Genomic DNA, 20,669 nt, shown 5'->3' with positions numbered 1-20,669 from the left:
TCCATACTCATTGGAGTCGCTAAGTTTTTATAACTGGAAAACTGCCACTCAAATATTGTTAATTGATGTATCTAAGAAATGTTGTAAGGCTTTCAAAAAACACATTCCCTTCCCCATTCCCCCACTATTCCCCCCCCCTTTAGGTTTTCTTTTCTTGTTGATACTTAAATTTCTTTAGTGTTATAATACAGCGGTACCTCGGGTTAAGTACTTAATTCATTCCGGAGGTCTATACTTAACCTGAAACTGTTCTTAACCTGAAGCACCACTTTAGCTAATGGGGCCTCCTGCTGCCGCCATGCCACCGGAGCACAATTTCTGTTCTCTACCTGAAGCAAAGTTCTTAACCTGAAGCATTATTTCTGGGTTAGCGGAGTCTGTAAGCTGAAGCGTATGTAACCTGAGGTACCACTGTATCGCAATCAGAAATGTTTCTTAATTGTTTCTGTATTATCTAGATAAGAATGTATAAGTGTTATGCGTTGTTATATATTATTAAAAACTGAATAATTTTTTTTTGAAGGACCAAATATTGCCATATTTGCAGAGGAGTTGCTAAAGTAGTAGAAAGGCTCTGGTTGTGAATGTTGATGTAAATGTACGTGTGTCAGTTTATATGTAGAGATGCAAATTCAAGCCAACTCTCAGGCAGGGACTCCGACTCTTGACGCTGCTTACTCAGAGCTATGCTGTTATGTACTGTTATATATTGTTAAAAACTGAATAATAATATTTTTTTTTAAAGGACCAAATATTGCCATATTTGCGGAGGAGTTGCTAAAGTAGTAGAAAGGCAGGAACACAATCTATCCTGTAGATTTAAGTATCTCTCCATAGTCGCCTACTTGTTACCAGAGGCCCAGAATCCACATTCCTTTGTAAGAAAATATGTAAAAAAACACCATTTTTGCAGGCAAAATAATAATAATAAAAAAAATCAATGTGGGGCGGGGGTGACAAGAAATTTTCCGCACCAGGTACCACCTGACCTTCCTACGCCTCTGAACCAGACCCAGAGACATTTCACGGATGAAGACTGTGCTTGTTTTGTCTTTCTAGATTTGGAGGAGAGATGCCAGATGTTGGTGCCAGTTTTCAAATCCTCACCCTCTGGCTCTCTGGAAAAGGACCTGTTCAGTAGTTAAGAAGGGCTTAAGTGCATGCATGCCCTGAAAAACTTCCAGCAGCTGGTTTTGTGCTGCCCCAAACTGCTGTTAAAAGCACACGAACAGGCCAGACCACTTTGTTTTTCTTGATAAATTGGTAACCTTAGAATTAGCAAATTTCATTGCAAATTATTCCTTCTGTTTCCAAAGTTCAGAGACGAGTGCCGTTATTTATGTTGCCTTTATTGCTATTTAAGTTGTATGCATGGAGATCTTAAGACTCTTTATTTTCTAATATGTCACGGCAATAGATTTTATTTTTAACCCTAGGCAGCAAGGAGATGCCCATATCTTTATTTGTTGCAGCAGTTTTTAAAAAGATTGTTGAAGCCTTTGGTTACATTTCTGTTCTGATTTCTGGAATCCAGCTTCGCTCTCTGAGCATCGAACAGGTAGGAGGAAATATTAGATCACAATAGAGGGACTGTTTGGTAGCCCAGGTGCCTACAAGCAGGTAAAACGAAACTCCCCAAGTAAGATAACCTGGTGCCAAACCAATAGGAACCACTTTTCTCAAAGAGAAGGTTGTATTTTCTGCAGGAGTGGCAGGTTTCAAGAACTTGTAATGCCTTCTTGGCATTAATGTAGCAGAGGCACAAGGAGGGGTCCACCCCACTTCTCTTGCCTGAACAAGGTAATTTGCTGGAGTTTTGCTGGAGAAACTGTATTGCTGTAAGTAGGCTCATCAAAGCGACAAATTGCAAGGCTGAAGCTATACATAATGCAGCATCTCTCAATATTTTTCGAGGGGAAAAAATATGGGATAAATAAATTTCTCTTTTTTAATGCCTATGGAAGCAAGGGGGGGGGGAAGCAAGGGTGTTTAAAAAACAACAGTAACAGCGAAAGCCAATACAGCTCCACTCAAAAGTAAGCCCTATTAACATCAGTAGGACTTGCTCCCAGGTAAGGATTGCAGCCTAAAGAACCTAGGTGCTTTTTTAAAAAAGTGTGTTTTAATACATTGTTGTTAACATGGTGTTTTATTCTTTAGCTTCAGGTGATTTTTTTTTCTTTGAAAACTCTTCTGACATTTGCATCTAAAATAGAAGTTAGATACACCCAAGGCTGTATTCAGAGCTTAGTCATCCGAAAGCAGAGAATTTGATTCTAAAAGAATAGTGTGGCTTGAGAGCATTAAAAAACAACAACACCTTGGAGGATTGTATTTGCTATTTTCAATACTATTCTTGGAGCGAATGATTCCCTCTTTCAATGGCTTCCGCCTTGTCCCCTCCCCTAAAATAAAAAATCTGGATTTGACTTGCATAAATTCTATATTCCCTGCCACAGATTCTCACAGGCTACCATTGCCATGAGAAGAGGTGACAGCCGAGTCATTTTGCTATCTGATTAAGAAATTGATAAGCCCATGTGAGCTGTAACCTTGTCTCTTTTAAACCTTCATGCCTTCCCCTTTTCAGCTTCCAAGATGCCAGTATTCATTCTTCTGAGCCTCCTCCTCCGTGATGTTGTGTCTGGTAGTCCAGGTAAGGTCACAAATGTTGTGATAATTTGCAAGGGGGAGGAGGAGGAGGAGGAGGAGGAGGAGGAGGAGGAGGAGGGGAGAGAGAGAGAGAGAGAGAGAGAGAGAGAGAGAGAGAGAGAGAGAGAGAGAGAGAGAGAGTTGGCTGCAAGGCTGGACTAAGGCTGTGCGTATGCCTTTAAATCTCATTTGAAGCCCATTCTTTCCCTCAAAGAATTCTGGGCCCTGTAGTTTATCCCTCACAGCAATGCAATTCCAAGCAACCCTTAACAAACTACAGGGCCCAGAATTCTTTGAGGCAAAGAATGGGCTTCCAAGGTGTAGCATGCACACAGCTTAAAAGAAGCAACAGCCTGTGCCGCTAGGTTGGAAAAGATTCAGAAAACGGCAGGCAAATTTATCCAGGGGATGAAGTGAAAGGTTGTAGCTTCTGGGACTTTTGAGTTTAGAGAAAAGGGTCGATAATGGATTAAATCAACCTGCCTTTTAATTCGTGAACCTGTTGCTCATCCCCCTTTGTGGATCCAGCCCAGGCAAGTTCCTCGTCTTACTCCGGAGAATATGGCGGCAGCAGTGGGGAACATTTTGACCAGTCCAGGAATCAGCTGGATGGCCCCATAACAGCTCTGAGGATACAGGCAAACAACAAGTATATACTGAGGTTTGTATGTCTTTTGGGGTGCTACCTGTGTGTGGCAGATTCAGGTTAGCAGAGGGGATCTTCAGTGACTGGGGAGCCACAATGTCACTGAAAACAGTGGCGCACGTTTCTGAGTAAATAGCACGGGTAGGATCAGGGCTCATCTGTATACAGTCGTACCTCAGGTTACAGACGCTTCAGGTTACAGACTCCACTTAACCACTAACCCTCAGGTTAAGAACTTTGCTTCAGGATGAGAACAGAAATTTTGCGGCAGCAGCCGGAGGCCCCATTAGCTAAAGTGGTACCTCAGGTTTAGAACAGTTTCAGGTTAAGAACGGACCTCCGGAACGAATTAAGTTCTTAACCCGAGGTACCACTGTATACAGCAAGCAATTAATTAATTAATTAATGGCTGGCTGGCTGGCTGGCTAGATAAGGGTGGATAAACCCACATATGGATAAACCCACAGGATATACAACAGCTTTTGGCAAATATTTATATCTGACCCAGGCTCAGTTCTTTGGGTTGTTGGGTGGTGATAGGGCAAAGGCTGTATGAGAAGAGGAGTAGTTCTTGTCACTAGATTTGGGTTGGGCAGAGGACCCAAGCCACAAACAGGAGGAATGGGGAATTTGATCCAGTCAAGTTTTACAGGGAGGTGGGGGCTGCCGACTTGTCAATTGCTTGATATCACAATGATTTCAGGAGACCTGTTTCAACTCACCTGGAAGATCAGATGATTATCAGGATTCTCATAACTTCCTGAAGCCCTGGGGGTACTGCATCCGGCCAGTGGGCACTTATCTCCCCCACCTCCTTGCGGGGGGGGGGCACCGAGCTGTCAGTCACCTGGCATGAGATCACAGTGACATCAGGTGACCCATTCACCTGGTTGTCAGGATTTGCAAAGTGCCACACACAGACTTATGCAAGCCCCTGGCTCTCAACTAGTGTAACTGGGCCCAGAAATTCCTGTGCGATTTCCCTGCTGACTGAGAACTGATGATGTACAAATTGCCTGATGTGGTGGCGAAACCTGGGTGGTAATTAAAAGTGGTTGTCCGTTGGTTTCTATCTGAGATGCAGCTGTTAAACACTGTCCCTCAGAAGGTGGCGGCCTTCACTAACCATAATCTATCCCTTGTCACTGCAGCATCCAGGTTCGCTATGGCGGCCTGTGGTCCAGGATTGAAGGGAACCCCTCGGGGAGCCAATCTGTGACGCCGCTGTTTCCTGGAGAAGGCATCGTGCAAGTCCTGGGCCGCTTCGGAAGCTTTGTGGAGTATATTGCCTTCCGCACCAACCTCGGCCGTGTCTTTGACTACGGGGCTGGCTCCGGTTTGGGGGTCTCCTTCGACGCTGAGCCTTTGTTTCCAAACACCATCTTGCGCTACATCAGCGGCCGCTCAGGGCCTTTGGTCAGCGCTGTCGGCTTCCACTGGGACAAAGAAGAAGGAATTGGAGGGTGGGATCGATCCACTGGCTCCCCACACACCAAGAATAACAGCCAATAGGACAGAACTCCGATCCATCTGCCTTCAATGTCTCCTTGGGTATCAATAAAAGCAGCCGAGGGATTATGGGAGAAGGTAAAGCTGGAAGACAAGAGATTAGTAGTGAAGTGGCAGGGAAGTTCATGCTATATCTATCTATATAAATGTGTGGAACACATCAACCAAAAAGGAAGAAGGAAAGAGAGGTACTACCATATAGTGGTACCTCGGGTTAAGTACTTAATTTGTTCTGGAGGTCCGTTCTTAACCTGAAACTGTTCTTAACCTGAAGCACCACTTTAGTTAATGGGGCCTCTTGCTGCCGCTGGGCTGCCGGAGCACGATTTCTGTTCTCATCCTGAAGCAAAGTTCTTAACCCGAGGTACTATTTCTGGGTTGGTGGAGTCTGTAACTTGCAGCGTATGTAACCTGAAACGTCTGTAACCTGAGGTACCACTGTACGTACGGTATTTCTCCCTTCTTATAATAGGACCATAATATTCAACATTAGTATCCTATCCATTATGGAGCATATTGTGGTAAATAACGGTCCCTGTTTTTCGTCTCATCCCATTGTGTCCATGCATTGATAGCGGTTGCCAGTCATGTTCCTTATCAGCTACGTACACAATAAAACATTGCCAACTCTTATAGAATGTGTCCTTTGTTTTAACGGTTTTACTTAAAGTCTGGATTTGCTAGGATGGTTCATATTACACCAGTCCTGAAAGATCTACATTGGCTCCCGGTATGTTTCCAAGCACAATTTCAAGTGTTTGTGTTGAACTCTGAAGCCTTAAACAGCTTCGGCCCTGTATACCTGAAGGAGCATTTCCAAGCTCATGGGGGGGGGGGTAACTGAACATGATTGACAGGGAAGACCAGAGCCCAGGTGGGATGAGGGCAAGGGGCAAAAAAAGTGTCTCACTTGCCAGGCAGCCACGGGTGGGTTTCTCCTCCCATTTTGTGAGGGGGTACAATATTCCATGCCTGCAGCAGGAACACCCCGTGCCCCCCACTTCCAGATTTTTGATTTCTGCTGGGAGGGCGTCCCACAGGGCAGGAGCAACTACCGAGAAGGCCCTGCAACTTCACATCTTGCCATGAGGGAACCACCAGAAGGCCCTCAGTGGGCGATGGGTGGGGGGCAGAATGATGATGGAGCTGTTGTGTGCCACACAACCTGCCCTCTGCCCCCTAAGCTGAGCCTGCTGCCCTCAGGCATGCTGTCCCCTTGCCAGTCTGGAATGGGCGAGGGAGAGGGGAGAGGGAAAGAATCAACTCATCTGTCACCTCAGGCAGCAAAATGGGTAGAAACTCCACTAGCATGATGCCTGGTTCCTATGTTAGAGAATCGCTTCCAGCCAAGAAATTTTGGTGTGGCTTCTAATTCTTCCCGCTTGACGTTTCCCCTCCCAGGAAGGAAAATGAGCGGGAGCGCCCAGCACAGTTTATGGCTTGGCTCGGCTAATAATATCTGCATAAAATGTTTATCAGGGGAAGAGGAGGAGGAGGGGAGATCTCTGTTCACTTTCACTTTGCAGGAAAGTTTAAAAGCTGGTTTTTGCGTCCCACCCCCTTCCCATCACACAGCCAGGAGCAAAAGTCTCTGTGAATGAACAGACCTCGGCAGGAAGGGAAAGTGAAAGCTGAGAGGGGAGGGGAGGCGGGCAGCAGCAGGAGGATTTCAGAGGGATCCACCATGGCAATGAGCGGGGAGGGGGATCCTTCCGGCCATCGAGAGGCGATCCTGCAGCAGTTCTACGCCGACAGGGTCTTCCTGTCCGGGGACAAAGGCTGGAGGGTCGGGAAGAATTTCTTCGTGGTAAAAAGCATGGTGGAGAAGATGGTAAAATGGGCCTATGAATCCAGCACCGGGCTCTACCCCAACGACCCCATCCCGGTCGGCAGCCACAGGGAAGGGCTGCACCTTCAAGTGGAAGGGAGTTCCAACGGTTTCGACTTCCTCATCCCCGCGAGGTATAACCCCAAGCTGGCGCTCGCAAGTGGGGGCATCGCCAAGGAGCCTGGCAGCTATGAAAAGAAGCTGCCCACCTACATTTTCCGCGAGCAAGGGCTGCCCGTGTTTCGCTGGGGCACCAAAGTCCTTGTGGACCTCGAGGCTTTTGGGGAGATGTACGTGGAAGTTCACTGCCACCGGCAAGCGGAGCGCCTGGCGGACGAGGACGACGAGGAAGACCTGGATTTCTTAGATGAGTGCAAGGTAGATTTCGACAGAGCGGCATCATCACCATGGTTGTTTTGATGATGATGATTAAGTAGTTTATATACTACTTCTACTTCAAAAAAGACTTTAAAGCAGTTTAGGACATTATAAAAGTATCACACACAAATAGAAAAAAAGAGAGAACTAAAAATAAGCATTTTCAAGTGGTACAAAACAATTAAGTAAAATCCTCCTAAATATCAAAATAAACTAGAACTACTATCATGCAGGTATCATTAACTTGGTGGAACGTCTGAGACATGAATGTTCAGCGCACATTTTAAGTCAGATTTCTGATTTGTTTAACTTCATTTATTTGTATTGTGCCTTTTATACTGTGAAGCCACCTAGGGCAGAACAATCCGAGCTATGGGAAGCTGGTAAAATTTCCACCGTCTTAAATGATGCCAGCTTCAGTTAGCCTGGTATAGTCTGAGGTTGCTCTTTATGCTGGTGTGAGCACAGCCAGGGCGTGTGGGTTTTACACTGGTGTAGCCCCAGCTCAGCTAAGACCCGCTGAATCCACACCTCATCCTCCTGGTGGATCTGGGGTTCCCTTTCTCCAACTCAAGAGGATGCAAAATCCAGTGACCCGCTTTGTTTTCTCTTTGTCTAGGAGAGCCTCAGCCACCACCACCTGGACCCTGTCCAAATCTTGGAGGACTTTCACCGACATATAGAAATCACTTTGGACCCAGGTACAGCCATGCCAGCGCAGGTGGTGTGCTAACATTTTCTTTGGTCTGAGGGTTGCTTGAGAGAGGGGCAAATTGAACTCCCAAACTTGGAGTTAGTCACACACACACACCCCCTCCCCCCCGTTATAGCATGCTATTCTGTAAACCTCACAATCCGATTCCTCAGATACCTGGACTTACAGGTGCTTTTCCTCTAAGGAGACCTGGCAGCCACCCTAAAGAAATTCAGGTTGCCGCCTTTGTTCTGAACAGGTACCCTATATTTATGCAACAGAAGGAAATTCAACAGGCTTAATATCATATCACCATGCTGAGAAAAGCTGCACCTGTTATAATGAATTTCCACTTGTCGTGTAATTAAAAGCAGAACAATCCTTTTTAGGAAACAGTGGAGTAGGGCTTTGGGAGCCTGAATGTCAGGCCATTCGCAATTCTCCATTAACTCATTTTCTCAAACTTTTCTTTCCTGCCTTCCCAGAGTGCATGCATCCCCGGCAAAATGGTAAGTCCAAAAAGATGTAGAAATTATTTTCCCATTGGGAGAAGCCGTTTGCAAGGGGGGCTGGATTTGGCCTACAGTTGCTTATTTCCAAATATATAATTGAACTTAGCAGCATTCCTTGAATTTCCCCCTTGACAATTAGATCCTGTTTTCCGGCAAAAACTCTTCCGCTCCCGCGTACCCAAGATAGACAACTGGATGAGACGTGAGTCTATTTTTTGAGACGCATGTTTATTGCATTCCCTCAAATGTAAAAACATCAGAGTGAGTTCTGTCCTTGCCGACACATTCCTTCAATAATTAATCGGTCAGATATGAATATATTTTAAAATTGCATTGGAAGAGCTCTGTGGACAGAATATGACCTCTTCTGGAGTGGAGGCAGGTAACCACATCACAGATCTGCCACCTATCCTTCTGTATAAGGGACAGACTTTATACTTAAATAAAAATATTTCTGATCACCTAGCCTTTTAGATTCTTGGGAGAGTAACAGGACTGCCTTGCTATTATTTATCTTTGCTTGTGTTTTATAGGCTGCACACTGCTGCAGGTATTCCCACAACCCCTCAAGAAAGGCACTGAAGAAATGAAAAATGTAATAACTTTATTGTTCCTTCCCCTTGATTCCTGGGGGAAATCATGCTTTGTCTGTGCCCTATGCAGAGAACATCACACTGGAGGCCCTGAATTTGGAGAGTCCTGCCATCCAATTGGTTTTCCTTGAAGGGACGGAAACTGTCCCAGTGAATCTGGTCCCTGCCATCCAGGGAGCCTTCAAGCTCTCCAACCAGTGGCTGAGAGAAGACCTGGCCCACCTTTCTGACTGGTGGGATGGGGACCTGGCCAACGAAAAGAAAAGCTTTCTCCGGAAAGCAGCCGTCGTTCAGGAAGTTGGACCAGAGCTGATAGCCAAGGGAGGATTTTGGAGGTAAAAAAAAGTAAACAAACTTAGCAGCCGAGAAGGAGCAACGGGTTACCCTCTGGTGGGAAAGCAGGGCTTGGCATGCATTCAGAAACAGGCAACTTTTTTATAATAATAATAATAATAATAATATCTTTATTGTCACTGCCCCCTCTCGGGGACAATGAAATTATTTGGCTGCTCCAATTATTTGACTCCATTCAGTAGTCAAAAGTTGACCATTTGGCTCAATTTTTATTTCTGAAGTTTAATAAAAGGGGTTCCCTCCCCCCAAAAAAGACCTTTTATATTAAGGCATGTTAAGCTTCCACTGAAATATCAAACCTTTCTTTTTAATATAAACCTTTCTTTTTAATACCATCTCATTTTTGCCTCCTGCAGTAACAACAGGAGCTAAGAGGGCTATTAAGAGTTCATCCAATGAAGGAACTGTTTGCTTTTCCATAAACACTGCGTTCTAATGGAGCCGATCTCTCTCTGGGCCCAGGCTCTCTTTCAGCCATGCCGAGACTGTGATTCTTGAGGACGTTGACGCTGATGGCGGGCAGAGGGCGGCAGCTTTGAGACTGCTTAAGTTTGTCAACGTGACAAAATGGACGCCAGAGTACGGCAAAATCTTGACTTCCTACCATCTCAAGGTGAACCTCCTAATTAAATGCTGCACTGACTGGTGAGGTAAAATAACCAAAATGCAGTGTTATCTATCGCCAGGCCAGTGTTTACCATCCCCTCAGGGGCCTCTTTCACACACTTGGAACCTGATATCAAGGCCCTTATATTTGCTGCTAGTCAAAATGGAGGAAAACGTAGCCAAGGAGTCAGCAATATGATGCCCTCCTTTTTCCCAACCTCCTGAAGCACACCAGAACTGCCCGTGCTGTTGAACTTCTAAGAGCCACAAATACCTAACATTTCCCTTCTCTCTTCCTTTTGCAGACCATTTTGCTGTGGTGCTGTGAAATCTACCTGCAGAAGGAACAGTGGGAGACTCTCCTCTCCTCCCTGGAAGCCCTCCTGAGGCTCCTATGCCACACCCTCACCAAGAGAAACCTCCCGCACTACTTCCTGCAGTCCGTCAACCTCTTCAGCAGGCGCTACAAATCCAGCAGCTCCACCTATGGCCCCTTGGCCTTGGAGGTCCTGTGCCGTGAGGTCGAAGCGATGCTGGCCGACCCCGTGGGATACCTTCTGCCGGATCCTGAACGGCAGGACCACTGTGCCAGTGGAGAGTTTGAGGAGAAGATGGCAGCTCTCCGGGAGTTTAAAGAAAGTCACCAGGAAGATCTGAAGGAACTGAAGAGGATGCAGGATGAGCATATGTATGAGGAGGTGGAAATATCCGAAGCGTAAAGGCCGAGTCCTGTGTGAAGGACTAGAAATCCAGAAAAGCGTTGTTCCACGCGGCATGGAGCTGGACATTCTGCCATAGCTTCCCCACAATTCCAGATTCCAGACCTCATGACCACAGAGGTAAAAAACTGAATAGCATTTGGGCAAAGTCAGACGAAAGATCACAGAAGGGTGTCAAACAAGGAGGACATCTGAACCGCTCCTTGACATTTTTGCCCACCTGCTCCCATCAGCTCCATATGAGTCACTGCAGTGTGATGGCTTGCCAGGATGAGGAACCTATAGTCTTCAATATGCTTTGGGACTAAAACTTCCAGCACTCCAGGCCAGCACTGCCAATGGTCAGGGATGATGGGAGTTGTAGTCCACCTGACTGGAGGGCCCTTAAATTATCCCTGTCACCCAGGTTTGGGTGCTGGACTGGAGAGACCCAAGTTCAAGTTCTGCCACAAAGCTGAACATTGTGTCAGCCTGAACATTGTGTCAGCCATCGCCTCTCGGATTCACCTACCTTACACAAGATGTTTGAGAGAACAAGAAGGGAACTCCGTATGCTTCCTCAAATGAAGGATAGGACAAAGACACAGCAACAAACATTCCGAGGGCACTCATATTTCAGTCTAAAAAAATTGTTTTAATGCATTTAACTCGAAATAGATTTAACAGCTTCTTGCCTGTGATGTAAGGTTTATCCTGACTGTGGAATTGGGGGTTGCTAGTTAACAATAAACACAGTTCCCAATTCCTTTCATTTTTTTACCACAACTTTAAAACCCATGAAGTTCATGCCCAAGCAGGTCCAGGGGTTTCTTTTTTCTTAGTGAAGAGCCTCCTTTTCCCAACTGACAGTCCAGCTAGCCGTGGCTCACTCATCCCTGAACGTAGCAGCCTGCCGAGTGGGGCTGCCTGTCTGCCCAGGCACTCCTTGAACAGCACCAGTTTATGGAAATGGAATCAGCCGAGCCTTAAGAGAAGGTGAGGGAAAAGGCCCGGTAACCAAAGTTGGTGAAGACGTCAATGCGGTGGCTGCTTCCGGCAGCTGTCAGCACCTGATGGCAAAGAGGAAGGGAAGATGAGAGGGAAGAGGTTTATCAGGTATGGGGCAGCGGAAGGCCCACCCACTGCTCCACCCGCTCTGCTTCTAACCTTGCCCACCCTTTCTCTCTTGCTTTGCTCCCCACCATCACCAGCCACGGAAACAAAACCATTGTTCTGCCCAGCAGAAAACAGCAAGTACTCAAGCCCAGGGCTGGGGAACCTCAGGGCCAGGGACCACATGCAGTCCTCCAGGTCTCTGAACCTTGGGATTCTCCCCGGGCCACACACCTTCTTCCCAGGCCGTGACCTCAGGGGTCATGCTCTGCTCCCTTGAGTGATTTATTTTACTGCCTGGCTGGGATGCGTCCTTGAACTCTGACAATACCTCTTGTTTGCCTGGAGGGGAGTGTGAGTGCATGTAGGAACTAGCCTAGGGTACTAAGCTAACGTTTACATTCCTTGCCCCCCACCCCAACTTTTTGTCTCTAGTCCTGCCCCTCCCTGCATATGACCCTCCAAATGTTGCTTAGAAGGGACCCCTGGATTGCAAAAGGTTCCCACCCCCCACCCCAGTCCTAGTAAAAGACCACCTTCTCCCACATGCCTCTGCCTACCCCCAGTAAGATCTCTGACGGAGGCTGAGGAACGCAGAACTGGCAAGTATGCAGGGCAGGGCCTTCTGGGTTGTGGCACCCAGACTGAAGAATTCCGCCTCTTATGGAGCACATATGGCTACATTTCTGTTGCTATTTCAACACCTCGGTTCAACCTCCTAGGTTCAATGGGCCTATGGCCCACCCCCTTATTATTGTCTGGTTCTCCAGTGTGGTTTTCGTTTCTGTGCCACAGATATCACTTCAGGTTTTGGGTTTGGTTTTTTTACATACTTTTCCCAAGGTAATTTGCCGTTTACTCATAGCTGTGTTTTAAATATGGTTTGTCGGCTGCCTTAAGAGATTTCCACTTTATAGGGATATAGTTGTTTTAATTTACCAGGGGCGAGGGTCCCACAAATTGGCCATTTGCCTGTCCAGACCTCTGGGTTTCTACAAACCGAAGCCCAAATTCACTACTTCACTACATCCAACCCCAAGTGGCAACCCGCCTCTCATTCACCAAGCCCCCTTGCTCCTTGGAAGCTTGGCACATTCTTATTTCAGCCCCCTCCCCCACATCCACAGTCCTACTTGCCAAAGCTAAGGCCTGCCCCTTCCAAGCAGAATTCCAGCCGCCTCCCTTTGCAGGCCAGACACCCTCCTGCCTCCCAGCTTACCTTGTGCTCTGGCGAGTGTTCGTTGATGGAAAGAGAGTGGATGCAACGTGGGATGCAAGGGATTTGAGCCTTCACTTCCCCACTGATCTGTAAATGGTTAATGGTGGGGCTGTGGCCAGCCGAGAGAATCTGTGGAAGACAGATCATCAGAGCGGGGAGAGAGGGTGCTGAGCGAAAGGGCGGGTTGCAGAGCTGTCAACCTTCCCTTTTTTGATGGGAAATTCCCTTATTCCAGCGCCATTTCCCGCTGCTTCCTGCTGCTATCCCGGATTGTTAGATACCCCGTAGACTGTCCCCGGGACAGGTGAGGCTGCTGGTCCCTTATTTTCGAGGATGCTGATCCCTTATTTTCAAATCTGAAAGTTGACAGCTATGGCGGGTGGCAATGAAACCATTTTTATGAAGAATAAAAAATTTGGCGCAAACGGGAAGAGCAAAGGAAGGGGAAATAAGACTGGTTGGGTGAAGGAATAACAACAAAGGAGCAGGGGGAAGAAATGCAGGAATCAAGGGAATGAGGAAGCCAGCGAGATGGGAGGCTATGTGGCCCCCAACCCCCAGGGGGAATGACTCACCAAGTCCTGGTAGAACATGACTTGTTGCTGACACTGGGGCACAGGGAATATCGTGGTAGGTGTGACGGACCGCAGGTGCCACAGAGTGAGCGCTGGGCCTCCACCACACACCTGTGGAAGGAGAAGCAGGAAAAGGGGTAGACATCTGAGGGGAGGGATCTTACACCGGCAAGTCAGGGCCCTCCATACTATGGCCAGGGCCTGGTCTGAGGTGAGTCACAACAGCAGGATGCAGCCACCATGCAAACCTAAGGGAAACATTAAGAAATGGGTCCCTCAAATTCACGTTAAAGGGGCGTCCCAGATCTGAAAAAGTGGAAGACAGCTGCCATAGGGAACCCACAACCTGCCGATGACAAAAGCTCTCTGCAAGAGCTCTTTTGCTCACCCGGTGCACCAAACACTTGTCCATTGCAAATGTCAGCAGCCCCCCTTGCTTCCAAGGCCAGTTTCAGAAAATATGGGCAGAACAGGGAGCTCCAAAGAAAGGGGAAGCCAACGTCTCTGGACGTCCCATGCGACATCCGAGAACGGCAAGGCTCAGTGAACAACAACCTCCTTCCCTCCCAGACTGCTGCACCCCAGCTTAATACAACTTGGGATATTTAAGCTGTTCTCTTTCTGCAGCCAAGAGTCAATGAACTCACCATCCAGTCGGACTCGGTTGCCAGGCAACGGATCCACTTCCCGTTCTGCGGCCTGTTGCATTCCTAAGGGAGTTGAGGGGAGCATTAGGGGAAGGTGGCCGAAGGAAGCAATGGTTAAGTGGTGAAGCTAGTTATCGGAAATGAGTAAGGGCTCCATTTCCTCAAAGGTTTCTCTTCAATAAAATATGAGATCGCAAGTGTAGTTCCTAGTTTTTATTAGGGTTTATAGTTTTGAGAAGTTGCAAACAGTTTGACAATAACAGCAGCTTAGTTTGCATGTCTACTTTTAAATTTTAAAATATGTTCTGGATAGATGGAGAATGGAAGAATGGGGAGGGATAGGAAGGCACTGTGTTCCCTGGGGCAGAGGGAAATAGGATAAAACTGCAATACCTCATAAGGTTATCTAAAAGGGTTTAATCCTGGATGGTGATTTGGAAATGGGCTATTAATCTTTCTCATTGCTGCTAAGATCAGTATAGTGGTCAATTAGACCACTACAGTATTTATTTGAGTGGTTTCATAAAACATGGAATATAATAGCTCCATTATCTAAACTGACATATTACAGGAGAATGCATAAATAACAACAGTCAACCTAATCTATGGAACAACAGTTTGTTTATGATGTTTTGGAATGACAAACCTCAGGAAAATATCCAGTCATATACTTAATTTTGCTTTATTATAACTGGTTAATCTTTTATTGTTTGTTTTCCTTGATAACTATTTTTAATGTAAGAAGGCATCAAACAATAAAGATGTTGATGATGATGATTACATTACCTCATATTTATGTACTTCAATTGATTGAACCTGACCTCCAGTACGTAAATCTGAAAAGAGAGAGAGAAATAAAGTCCGTAGTTTGTCTAGTTCACTGTAGCTCAGTGGCAGAACATGTGTTTGCATTCAGAAAGACCCGGGTTCAATCCTCATCATCTCCAGTAAGATGTGGGAGGGACCCCACATGAAACACCACAGAGCCACTGCCATTAACTATAGAGAACATGTTGCTAGATGGACCACAGGCCTCAGTATAGGTCGCTTCCTATGTTGCATATACACCATCCCAGTCCTAGAATACAAGCCAAAGGGGGTGTCAGCAACTGATCATCTAAAGAGATTGGAAGAAAATGGAGCAGTGGGATCCCTGTGGCATTGGCTCATCCCAAAACATTCTGAAGATATTCTCTGAATCAGCTTTAAATAAGTGACATCCACTCTGTTTTTCAAGAAACTTCTAAGAGCAAACAAATATGGAATCTAAGATATAATCCAAGAAGAGTTAAAACAAGCCTTATGACCATTAGCCATATACAGTGGTGCCCCGCAAGATGAATGCCTCGCAAGACGAAAAACCCGCAAGACGAAAGGGTTTTTCGGTTTTTGCGACGCTTCGCTAGACGATTTTCCCTATGGGCTTGCTTCGCAAGACGAAAGCCCATAGGGAAATCTCCGGGGACCTCTTTTAAATGCTGGCGGTGGGGAGCAAAGCCTTTTTCCCCCCCCTCCAGACTTCAGAAGAGGTCCAGGAAGGCCGGCGGGGGCGAAAGGCTTTGCTCCCCACCGCCAGCATTTTAAAAGCGGTCCGGGATAGCAGGGAAGCGCTTCCCGCTATCCCGGACGGCTTTTGAAGGCAGGCGGGGGGAGCAAAGACTTTTGCCCCCCACCAGCCTTCAGAAGAGGTCCAGGACCTCTTCCGAAGGCGGGCGGGGGGCAAAAGTCTTTGTCCCCCCTGCCTGCCTAACCGGGGGCTTTTAAATCGCCCCGAGATTGTCCGGGGCGATTTAAAAGCGCCCGGACGGCTTTTGAAGGAAGGCGGGGGGGAGCAAAGACTTTTGCCCCCCGCCAGCCTTCAGAAGAGGTCCTGGACCTCTTCCGAAGGCAGGCGGGGGACAAAAGTCTTTGTCGCCCCTGCCTGCCTTCTCGGGAGAGCGGGAAGGCAGCGCTGCGTTTTCCGCTCTCCCAGGAAGGCAGGCGGGGGGAGCAAAGACTTTCGCCCCCCACCGGCCATCAGAAGAGGTCGGGGGACAGACTGTCCCCGGACCTGGTCTGAAGGCGGTTTCCATAGGAACGCATTAATTGATTTTTAATGCATTCCTATGGGAAACCGTGCTTCGCAAGACGAAAAACTCGCAAGACGAAAAGACTTGCGGAACGAATTAATTTCGTCTTGCGAGGCACCACTGTAACAGAGAACAGAAGTTTAAAAGGCACAGATTGATACCCAAAGATGGGTTACATCCACAGCATACATTTAAAGCAGGATGATACCACTTTTAACAGTGACGGAGAATCCTGCGAACTGTGGTTTGCTCAGAGTGCTGACTTCACATGGCTACAGTTTCCTGCACTGTTGACCAACTACAGTTCACAGGGTTTCTTATATCTGTTAGAGGTATCATAGCGCTTTAAATGTATGGTGTGGATGTTGCCCGAGTCATATTTGAATCAAGGAGCCTGTTTCAGGATTGCGGGGTCACCACCACTGAGAAGGCCCTACCCTGACAGGGTTCAGATTTGGCTTCCTTCGGAGACGGGACATGCAGCAGGATCTGCCCAATTGGTTTTAAAGCTCGGGGCGGGGATTATATGGGGAGACGATCTCTCAGAGAAACAAATGCAGGTAGCCAGAGTCTGAGGGAGGTACAGAAGGAAGAGAAACAGCAGGCAGCAAGGGGGCTGCAGATCCTCACCCCAAAGGCGCACGGTGCCATCCTCACTCCCTGACAGGCACTCTCTGAGCTGGTCTCGAAGGGCCAGGCAGTGGATATAATCGGTGTGGCCTTGATATTCATGCTGTGACAGAGAGAGATGAAACAGAGTGTGACTTGCAATGGATGGAGGTAGGACACATTCTGGAGGTTGAAGATATGCTACAGAATAACTGAGAAATTATATTATGATACTCTATTGCTGTTGCAGAACAACACAGAATCCTGATAAGCTATTTTTATTAAGTTTTCGGTAACCATAGGCAAGGGAAAAAGCCTTGGAGTCTGGAAATTGACTGACGAAATTGAGGACTTGACAGATTAAGAGGATTTATTTCCCGTTTATAATAACAATTTGGGGATACTCTAATGAGGAGAAGCCCCTGTAGGAGATGAGAAGGAACTGCCTTAAATAAACCTCTTCTCTCCCCGCATTTCATCAGCCCCATGATGCTAGAGGCAGGACTCACCGTGAAGGTGCCAGATTCCAGATCCATCATGTGAATGGAACAGTCTCCCCCAGCCATTAGAAGACTATTATCCTGAAGGAGGAAAAGCGGCAAGAATGAGGCCGAGGCAGATGAGTAAACCATGCTAAACCCTCCCCATATTGCGCTGCGCCTGTACCTTGAGGTTCAGCTGAAGGCTGTTGATTTCTGGCACCTCTAAGCTGCTCCTGAGCAGAAAAGAAAAGAGAGAATTTTTGCCATCTGTACATGCATAAAGAGGAAGAAAAGATGGCAATGGTGAAAGGGGGAAATCAAAGTTATACCCGTAAGGTGGCCTCCTGCTCCAGGCTTCTTTGCAACCCTATGGCAGAAGGCAGAAGAAGGTTAAGAGAAACACAGTCAAAAGGAAGCCGGGAGAAACGTGGGAGGGGAACCGATGAGCCAACCACCCTTACCTTCTTCACAATCTCACTCCAGTTCCAGGCCTTGACTTCCCCATTGCCAGCACTGAGCAGCTGCCGGTCTGTGGAAACCAGGGCATAGACGGGACCTTCGTGAGCTGTGGGAAGAAGAGGCACCTGAAATGGATGGATTTTGGCATGGCAGTGGTGAAGTGCATTCTGGGAAATCCCCGGCTTGCCACCCTGAAGTTCCAGAGTTTAACTTTGCCAGGAACACATTTTCCCCCCATCTCATTTGCAGAGGGCTTGCAAGCCCATGGCCAGATTCAAGGGGGCCTTGGGGGCAAGGACAGTCCAGGAAGAGCCCCCTCCCTTGGTTAGCTTATCAATCAGCAGGGGCAGGACTGTGACAAGGCGAGGCCACTGTGACCACTTGGCCCACTGCTTCACTCACTGAAGGGCCCTTAAAATTAAAGGAGTCATGTTAGGTATGTCAACACGGCAAATCATCACACAGGCACCCAACTAAGGTGGGGAGAGGGCCTCCAGATCGGCACTTTAGAGGGATGGCAGGGGCAGGCGGTGGCACTGAATAATGGCACTGATGCCCAGGCCCCTCCAGACTGAGGTGTTGGGCTTTTTTCAGGTGTAGCCTGCAATGCATCATTGGCACAGTAATAGTGTGTTGGTGGTGGATTTATAAGATCATCCACACATCATTCTGCTTTATTAGTTCTTCTGTGCCCCCCCAATGATACTGTATAAAAGGCCTCAGCCCAGTATACCCGAAGGAGCGTCTCCACCTCCATAGTTCAGCCCAGACACTGAGGTTCAGCTCTGAGGGCCTTCTAGCAGTTCCCTCCCTGCAAGAAGTGAGGTTACAGGGAACTAGGCAGAGGGCCTTCTCGGTAGTGGCGCCCGCCCTGTGGAACGCCCTTCAGATGTCAAGGAAATAAACAACTATCTGACTTTTAGAAAAAAATCTGAAGGCAGTCTTATTTAGGAAAGTTTTTAATGTTTGATGGTTTATTGTGTTTTTTAATATTCTGTTGGAAGCCACCCAGAGTGGCTGGGGAAACCTAGCTAGATGGGTGGGGTATAAATAATAAATTATTATTATTATTATTGAAAGCAGGACTGTGAATAACCGTCCCGATACCATCATAAGACTAATAATCATGAATGCACAATAAATATGACACATGTTGAGGCCCTATGTAAGGGCCCAAAGGCTGGGGGCTTTTTTGGGGTGGAAGGTGGAGCCACCCAGCCCAGTGCTTCTCATCTCAGGGCCAGGCCCTTTATTTATTTCTTTATTAAATGATGCCAGCATGAGCCACAGCAGGCTGACGCTGGGCCTGGGGATCTGCTTTATGGGAACTCCTGGCATTGCCACAAACGGCCAACCGTAAAAAACATGCAGGTTGGCATGGGAATGAATGCTCAATGCATCTCGGGAGTCTCTGGACTCCTTGTTGTTATTTGTTTATATCCCGTTAGCCTTCCCGAAGAAGCCCAGGACAGCAACAACAGGCAACATAACGATAAAAGCACCTTAAAAACAATTCCAGTAGAGGCTGTGTTTTTCACCTACCTACAAAGGACACCACTGGCTTCTTGCTCTCCTCCTTCGCCTCTGAACTCAGTGCTGCAGAAAGGCTGGAGAGGAAGAAACACAGAGGTGTGAGAAAATGCAGAGATAATTGCTCCCTCTCCCAATAGAGGACAGTCTTTGTTAAGAGGCGCCAGATTACCTGAAGATGGCAATCTCTCCATAGTTGTTCCCAGCTGCCAAGTACTTGCCACATGGTGAGACGCTCTGGGAGTAGACAGTCATGTGCAAGAGTTCCAGGGATCGCTGAATATCCATCTAGCAAGAGGAACAAGCGGGAGAGGTCAAGGCAGCAAGTGCTGCCTGGATGGACACTGGTTCTTGCTTTGCTAAGCAATACTGTTTTATTTGCCCAGGCATGTCCCACCCCAAGCCTTGATCGCACTACAGTATAAGCAGATTCCGTCCTTGGCAAAGCAAAATCCCACCTATGTAGTTGATTTACCTGCTGCGGAGCTTGACCAAACTCAATTTTTTGTACAGCCCAATTCTCCTAATTCCTGCAATATACCAAAGCGTAGATCTAGGCAGCCTGGCCTTGGATGTCAATAGGTAAGATGGGAGCAAGATCTCTCCAGTATGACACACTGGTCTCACCAGCATCCCAGTGCAATACATGGAACCACAGAACAGGCTGCCATGTTACATGCTACCCATGTCCAATGAGCCTCACACAGGGGTGTGACAAATGATCCCAAAGCATGTGGGGTTTCCAGCAAGGCAAAATAGGGTACATCAGGAGTAGGGAACCTGTGGCTCACCAGATGTTGGGGGGGGGGTATTTCAGCTCCCATCAGCTCCAGTGAGTATGGCCAATGATCGGGCTGGTGGGAGTTGTATTCCAGAAATATCAGCAGGGCCGCCAGTTCCCTAACCCCACAATACAGGCTGCAAATCATCTGGCTCTCTCGTCAAAAGGAGATGTAAACACTGCATCTAATGTGAGTTTTTAAAATGCCCCGTGGGTCAACATAACGCCTTTGTTTTGCTACTGCTTGTTGAATTTGGTCACGATTTCTATTTTGATGGTAAGCTGCCTTGGTTTTGAGTTTTAATTTTGCTGCGATACTTATATGTTTTTCTCTATCAAGCTACCTTGAGTTTCATTTTATAAGAAAAACAGCTTAACAGAAATGCAGAGTTCCCTTTAAAATAAAATAAGAAATCACTTGATAATGCTGAGCGCGGAGCAAAAAGAGGAGCCGCATTGCAGCAAACGTTAGTCCAGGCAAAGCGCACCCCCTATGCACACTGTCCGAGGAGTAAGCCCATTGAACACAGTGGGATTTACTTCTGAGTAAGCACGCAAACGACCGCGATGTTAAATTGCTCATCCAAACCCGCCCCGGTCAATGGAAGCCAGAGGCGCCCGCGCTCCATTCATTCCGTGCAGAAGCGACGCGCTTTCCTTTTTCCTTCACTTAACGAGGCCAATGCCAAAGTCGGACACTAGGGGGCGCGCGCAC

The 20,669-nt window shown here is 47.3% G+C and overlaps 3 protein-coding genes across 4 annotated transcripts in view; 2 read left to right on the top strand and 1 right to left on the bottom strand.

The window, feature by feature from the left end:
* The first annotated feature begins 683 nt into the window (after positions 1–683).
* On the top strand, positions 684–5,213 carry LOC309354576 (zymogen granule membrane protein 16-like). The gene is made up of 4 exons (XM_081884800.1): positions 684–1,558; positions 2,575–2,656; positions 3,181–3,313; positions 4,450–5,213. Exons 1-4 carry the CDS (start codon positions 1,448–1,450, stop codon positions 4,808–4,810), a joined length of 687 nt encoding a protein of 228 aa, XP_081740926.1. The 5' UTR covers positions 684–1,447; the 3' UTR covers positions 4,811–5,213.
* A 1,107-nt stretch (positions 5,214–6,320) lies between these two features.
* LOC309354554 (uncharacterized protein) lies at positions 6,321–11,237 on the top strand. Its single transcript, XM_081884763.1, has 7 exons — positions 6,321–7,013; positions 7,633–7,714; positions 8,193–8,216; positions 8,359–8,421; positions 8,883–9,147; positions 9,629–9,779; positions 10,078–11,237. The coding sequence occupies exons 1-7, from the start codon at positions 6,405–6,407 to the stop codon at positions 10,489–10,491; spliced, it is 1,608 nt and encodes a 535-aa protein (XP_081740889.1). The 5' UTR covers positions 6,321–6,404; the 3' UTR covers positions 10,492–11,237.
* THOC6 (THO complex subunit 6) overlaps positions 11,115–20,669 on the bottom strand; it is a 10,117-nt gene continuing 562 nt past the window's right edge. The window contains exons 1-13 of one of the 2 annotated variants that reach the window (XM_081884771.1): positions 20,495–20,638; positions 19,346–19,461; positions 19,186–19,250; positions 17,646–17,749; positions 17,514–17,551; positions 17,369–17,417; positions 17,212–17,283; positions 16,724–16,826; positions 14,811–14,860; positions 14,025–14,087; positions 13,378–13,488; positions 12,803–12,931; positions 11,115–11,540 (exon numbers count right to left, since the gene is read on the bottom strand). In XM_081884771.1, coding sequence (XP_081740897.1) covers positions 11,457–11,540; positions 12,803–12,931; positions 13,378–13,488; positions 14,025–14,087; positions 14,811–14,860; positions 16,724–16,826; positions 17,212–17,283; positions 17,369–17,417; positions 17,514–17,551; positions 17,646–17,749; positions 19,186–19,250; positions 19,346–19,461 — 984 coding nt within the window. In that variant the 5' untranslated portion in view covers positions 20,495–20,638 and the 3' untranslated portion in view covers positions 11,115–11,456. Of the gene's footprint in view, positions 11,541–12,802; positions 12,932–13,377; positions 13,489–14,024; positions 14,088–14,810; positions 14,861–16,723; positions 16,827–17,211; positions 17,284–17,368; positions 17,418–17,513; positions 17,552–17,645; positions 17,750–19,185; positions 19,251–19,345; positions 19,462–20,494; positions 20,639–20,669 lie in introns of those variants that run through there. The other variant, XM_081884770.1, reaches the window with a different exon arrangement.

This window comes from Podarcis melisellensis, assembly GCF_964234715.1.
Source record: "Podarcis melisellensis genome assembly, chromosome: 13".
NCBI classification, from domain to species: domain Eukaryota; kingdom Metazoa; phylum Chordata; class Lepidosauria; order Squamata; family Lacertidae; genus Podarcis; species Podarcis melisellensis.
The sequence above is the reverse complement of the archived record's forward strand: the minus strand, read 5'-3'. Positions and strand labels throughout refer to the sequence as shown.

Bases quoted from the DNA above. Each gene is read 5' to 3' on its own strand.
- LOC309354554 (XM_081884763.1), top strand. From the start codon at position 6,405: ATGAACAGACCTCGGCAGGAAGGGAAAGTGAAAGCTGAGAGGGGAGGG. The intron at 8,217-8,358 runs GTAAGTCCAAAA...CTTGACAATTAG, and splicing joins CATGCATCCCCGGCAAAATG to ATCCTGTTTTCCGGCAAAAA. The intron at 8,422-8,882 runs GTGAGTCTATTT...TGCCCTATGCAG, and splicing joins GATAGACAACTGGATGAGAC to AGAACATCACACTGGAGGCC.
- LOC309354576 (XM_081884800.1), top strand. From the start codon at position 1,448: ATGCCCATATCTTTATTTGTTGCAGCAGTTTTTAAAAAGATTGTTGAA. The intron at 2,657-3,180 runs GTAAGGTCACAA...TTGTGGATCCAG, and splicing joins TGTTGTGTCTGGTAGTCCAG to CCCAGGCAAGTTCCTCGTCT. The intron at 3,314-4,449 runs GTTTGTATGTCT...TTGTCACTGCAG, and splicing joins AACAACAAGTATATACTGAG to CATCCAGGTTCGCTATGGCG.